Source organism: Dufourea novaeangliae, unplaced genomic scaffold (assembly GCF_001272555.1).
Source record: "Dufourea novaeangliae isolate 0120121106 unplaced genomic scaffold, ASM127255v1 scaffold563, whole genome shotgun sequence".
In the NCBI taxonomy this organism is placed as follows: domain Eukaryota; kingdom Metazoa; phylum Arthropoda; class Insecta; order Hymenoptera; family Halictidae; genus Dufourea; species Dufourea novaeangliae.
The window spans coordinates 81,194-86,731 of NW_015374566.1; the positions used below are offsets into that span (position 1 = coordinate 81,194).

General features: G+C 35.0%; 1 protein-coding gene across 1 annotated transcript in view; it reads right to left on the reverse strand.

Moving 5' to 3' along the window:
• The window catches only part of LOC107193181 (glutamate receptor ionotropic, NMDA 2D-like), a 67,885-nt gene extending 66,769 nt beyond the window's left edge, over positions 1–1,116 (reverse strand). Inside the window, exon 1 of the mRNA XM_015582584.1 lies at positions 970–1,116. Coding sequence (XP_015438070.1) covers positions 970–1,116 — 147 coding nt within the window. The remainder of the gene's footprint in view (positions 1–969) is intronic.
• Between the last annotated feature and the right edge of the window lie 4,422 nt (positions 1,117–5,538).

A 5,538-nucleotide genomic window follows, 5' to 3' on the forward strand; every position in this document is an offset into this window, starting at 1 on the left:
TGAGCTGCTACAACCTGGCGATTCCATTACGGGCCATCGGTATAGGCTGCAATTGATTCGTTTGAGCCGTGCATTACGACAAAAACGACCGGAATACGATCAGAGACATGACAAAGTCATTCTTCTGCATGATAACGCTCGGCCTCATGTCGCAAAAGTTGTGAAAAATTATTTGGAAACGCTCAAGTGGGATATTTTACCGCACCCGCCGTACTCGCCGGACATTGCTCCTTCTGATTACTGGTTGTTCCGACGGATGCAGCACGATTTGGCAGGTCACAGATTCACTTCTTTCGCAGAAATCGAAAATTGGCTTGTAACTTGGATCGCCTCGAAAGACGAGATATTTTTTCGAGATGGAATTCGAAAATTGCCTGAGAGGTGGGAAAAAGTAGTAAACAGCGATGGACAATACTTTGATCAATCTGTTAATTCATTTTGTTCTCGAAATAAATGCATTTTTCACCACAAAAAAACGGACCGAACTAATTTGTACTCCCAATACATACACATACTTTCTTTTTAAGAACATTGGTTTTTACAATTATTATTACAATTGTTTATTAAGACACTTTTTAGGGTCCTTGATGAACTTCAAGACCAGTACACCTCAAATTTACGCGAGTAAGGTCGTTTCGAGACGTGAAAAACATTTCTGGATAGGGTTTGAAGCGTGTGAGCAACCCCCATAGTGAACAGTACTATTTTATAGGTTGACAGACCGTGCTTGAAACTATAATACGCAAGAACACAATGTCACATGACCTATGTGCTTCCTTTTTGTTACACCAAGTCGTGTTATTGACCATCAAAGTGAATAATGTTGAATGGAAACTTTAGCAATTTGGACGGAGTTTCTTGTATCAAGCTCCCATTTGTCCCGGTATAGTTTCACTGACACCCATTACCGATATCACGTTCCCTCAGCCAAGGAAAACTAATTGTAAGGTGAATTCGCTTGAAACTTACCTCTAACGTACCCCACTTGCCGTCTTCGACCCTAATGAGCTCGTAGGTGAACCCGATTTCTTCAGACAACCTCTGAAGCAGGTCAATGCACAACCCGCTGCAGCACTGGTAAAAGCTTTCATTCTTCTGCGCGGATTGAATGTCCATCCTGAAAGAAAAAAGAGCATTGGCGATGGCTGTTATACTTCACCCCTGAGTCTTCTCGACAACGTTTTATTGCACCACTTTGACACGCCTGGGATTGTTCTGCAGCCCATCAGCCGGGCGGAATTCTTAACAAACTCGCGAACTCTAAAGTGGGTCTCTATTTTCTAGCGGAAGGCTATAATAGGAATTGATGACGAATGTCGTATTGATTTTTTGATACTGCTACCGTGAATGACTCATTCCTATAATGCAATCAATTAATATTAGGTGTACCAAGTAGACGACTATTTTTTGTCAGCCTTTGTATTCATTTTGTAACAATTCGAATACCCACCACCATCATATTCTAACAGTACTCGTTATTTGTCCCCATAATCTTCTGTCATTTTGACTAAACAGAAGATTGGAAAAATATTCTAAATCTAACATGAATCGCCACTATATGGAAACTATAGTGAATTACTTATTAGTACAGGTAACATAAATAATGGAACGTGATTAATTCTTGGATTTTGGGTGGCAAATGCATTTTCCATTCACAATGTGATGTTTCAATAAAAGTGTAAGCAAATCAGAAATCATCAAAAGTATAAACAAGTATTAGCGTCGCCTATATTTTTAAGGATTGCAGATCCTAAATCTCAGAGAATTTTTTTGGTAAGATCATTATATATAATGATATATCATTATATATAATGATCTTCAGGGTTCACGTTAGCAATCGAAATACTAAATGTTATATTTTTATAGTCGAAGAGTTCGGTTACAATTGAGATTTTATGGTGAACATATTTGGCGGCAACAAATTGTAAGACGAATTACATCCTGGTCGAATGTATTCTAATTATTCAAGCTTAGCAGACGTAATGGCCGAATAAATTTATATGGAAATGGGGTCTCTAATGATATACGCGCTAGACAAACGAAGAAGCAGCGCGCGCCTACGGCACTATTATGCTACGATTTAGCGAGGAAAGGATATTACTTGCTGGACATTGCAATAACAGCCACTAGATGTTGCTATGTGAGGCCTATGTCAGTGGATGACGTACGGAGATCCGTGACTCGGGTTTTGTCGGATACGTAAACAAGGAACACTGGCAATGCATTAGATGCAAATACATATGTAGGGAATGTTATGTTCAGCGTGATTGCAGCTGTTTGGGGACAAGTGAGTTAAAACGATTTTACTACGATATTAAACAATATCCTCATGGAAATAGATTGAAAATATATTTCTAATTACAGTTATGAAATTAAATATATATTTTAGACACTTATTACAAACACGTACATACGTTATTTACGATAGAATAATTATACCTGTAGGTATGTACCTAGAGGGACTCATAATTCGCCTTTATTAAGTGGTTATCATTAGGCCACGGAAATTGATGCAAAATCAAAATTTTATTGCATTTTCCAAATTAAGATGTGCTTTTAATGCATAAACATGGACAACTTAGTTGTCAGAAAGAGTTATTTATTTCATATGTTACTTATATTGCATGTTATATATGTAAGTATAAAATAAAATATGCAATGAATACCTACTGTAAAGACTAGAGATGTGTATGAAAATGTTGATTCTTATAGTTGAATTTAGACAAACTTGAGCGAAATAAAATTTTATTTCGTGTATTAACAGCATCAAAGAATAAGTTTGTGTTCTAACAGTTTTATATTTTATTGTTTTTAAGGATTTTCATAAGCTACAAAGGATAAATATCTGTAGTCTACTTATGGAATGTTATACATATTTTTGTATAAAAAATAATAATCATCGTTACTTACAGGTACATAGGTACTCTGTGACTATAGTAACTTTTTTTCTAAACAGTATGTAATAATATATTTAGATAAGGAATGTAAAATAAAGCGAGACAAAACTTGAACCCAGGAAGCAAAATTTTCATTATATAAACATTAAAATTTTCTTTAAGATTTTAAGGCATAATAATCCCATGTTTTCAGCTATCAGACGATCCGCTATGTTTTTGGCCGCTAGACGCTAAGTCGTTCGAGCGTTAATAATCATTCACGAGAAATATATATATATATATATATGTATATCGATTTATTCCGCGTCGAACTGAAAAATATTCAACCGTTCCATCATATATTACGCTGCATTCCCAGTTACTCGGTCGTAACATTTTATGTAACGTAAATATATTGGTACATACATATATGGTGGACCTATCGATAGGAAAGGAGGTAGGTAATTGACGAAAGCGTATAAGCTATATGTATACACGTTCACTTCCGTCTTCTATCGATCATGTGCTCCTTTCCCGCGCCACAAAAGTTTAAAACATTCTTAAACATTGTTAATCCTTCGTCGACCATATTTCCTAGCTAACCCGAAGAATTATCGCGTTCCAGAAACAAGCAGCCGATTATAAGAATTAGTTTCGATAAACTACATACATTTAAATTTGTGCCTTTCCGTTTTTTAAGTTTAACATTCAAAGAAGGGTCTTTTGATTACGTGTTTCTAAACGCTACAGAGGGATTATATTTTTATATGTGTAAAAGGTGAAATAGGTTGTCTGTAACATAACTTGAGAGAACCTGAGAGAGGAACAGACGTATAAATTCTCGTCGAAAACAGTTTCGAGCTACTGTACGTTAAAGTACCTTCCAAATTGCAATTTCATATGCCGGACATATCAGAAACGTAATTCAGAACAGCCACATACACCACGTGAGTTTCAAAGTTCTGTGCTCGAAAACCGTTCTAATGACACTTGGTTTCCGTAAAAAATTTCTTTCTATGAATTTCTATACTTGTCAAGGAAGGTCTAGGCGTTATTACAATATAATATTCGCGAAAATGTATTCGATATTTTATCTTTATGTAGTCAGCTCAAACATAATAATTTCGTACACAAAAGTGGCCAAATGAATTTTCTGAAATTTTCTATTATGGTTTTAAAATTCCGTTACAAGAAATGGAACTTTATCGTAAACAATCAGACGAAAAAAGTGCAGATTTATATTCCTGTCTGCTGAAAGTCTTGCTTTTATGTCACTTTATATACTTGATTACACTCTCCGCGTATATGATACGTCCTCCACTTTTACCGCGGTACATGAGAAGCAATTACCTAGGCTTCTTCTCCGTTAGCATTCTGCCATGCAGTTCCTACTTGAAGAACAAAGAGACTCCATCATCGTTGTACGCTTTATTTCTAGAGAATTGTTCCTACTGCTAAACTATTCTTTTCATATTGTTGTACAAAAACGTACAAACTTGGATGATTATGCCTTAAAAACACACTGTAGCACCTAGAACACTTTGCTAATGATGAATACGTACTTAAATAAATCATCCGAATGTGAGCACTAATATTATTTTTATGCAGGGTGTCCCATTTAAATCGACACACTCGAATATCTCTGAAACTGTTGATATTAAAAAATACTTCTAACAAAAGTTGAATGGGAACAGAGGGTACACTCTCTGATGTAAGTAACTTTTCCTTATGTGGACGCGTAGCGGTTATATGAAGGTTAACTTTGTTGTTCTAAATGGAATCGTATATTTTTTACTGCACAAATTCGCCATAAGTGACTTACAATTAGTACTTTGCGTAGGGAATAACTAGTGATATCAAATCGTCCATTAAAAAATATACGGTTTCATTTAAAAAAACCAATCTAACCTTCATATGATCTTTACGCGTCCATATAGAAAACAGTTACTCACATTAGAAAGTGTGTCCCCTGATACTATTTCACTTTTGTCTGATACATTTTTTAATATCGTGCAACAGTTTCGGAGATATTCGAGTGGGTCGATTTAAAGGAGACATCCTGTATATGTATTTATATCCGTTATTATCATATTACATGTCATGTAAAGTAATGTACGATGTTGTAGCTTTATCTGTGTATGCATTATGTATAATTTGAGATTAGAGGAAAATAAGCCGGCTGATGGCAAAGCATGTGTAAAGTACGTAGTTATTCCTCCATTACTTAATTATTTTTATATCTTGATAAAACTAATATTGTTACAATCTTTGTTATTGCATTCGTAGGTTACATAAAATACTAATAATGTGTTATGAATTTTTACATACTTAAAATGGCCACATAAAACGTGCTTAAATTATTACCTCTTGTATTCCTATAGGTACCTGCCATGGAGCTCTTTCAGTAACCGATTCATTTCAGTACCTAATCTAAATTAATTCGAGTAGGTGACAGTTTAATACAATGATACAAAATCTATCAAACTGTCAGATATTAACAGTATAATGCTTTTCGGCCATTTATTTCGCTAAAAGGTAATATGCAATAATGCAGAGTTTTATGTAGATATTGTATCGAACAGGTATTATGTAACGGCAATATCCATTTCCAATATCGAGTAGGAAAAGTGTTATCGGTACCGGAATATTATTTCACATTTCA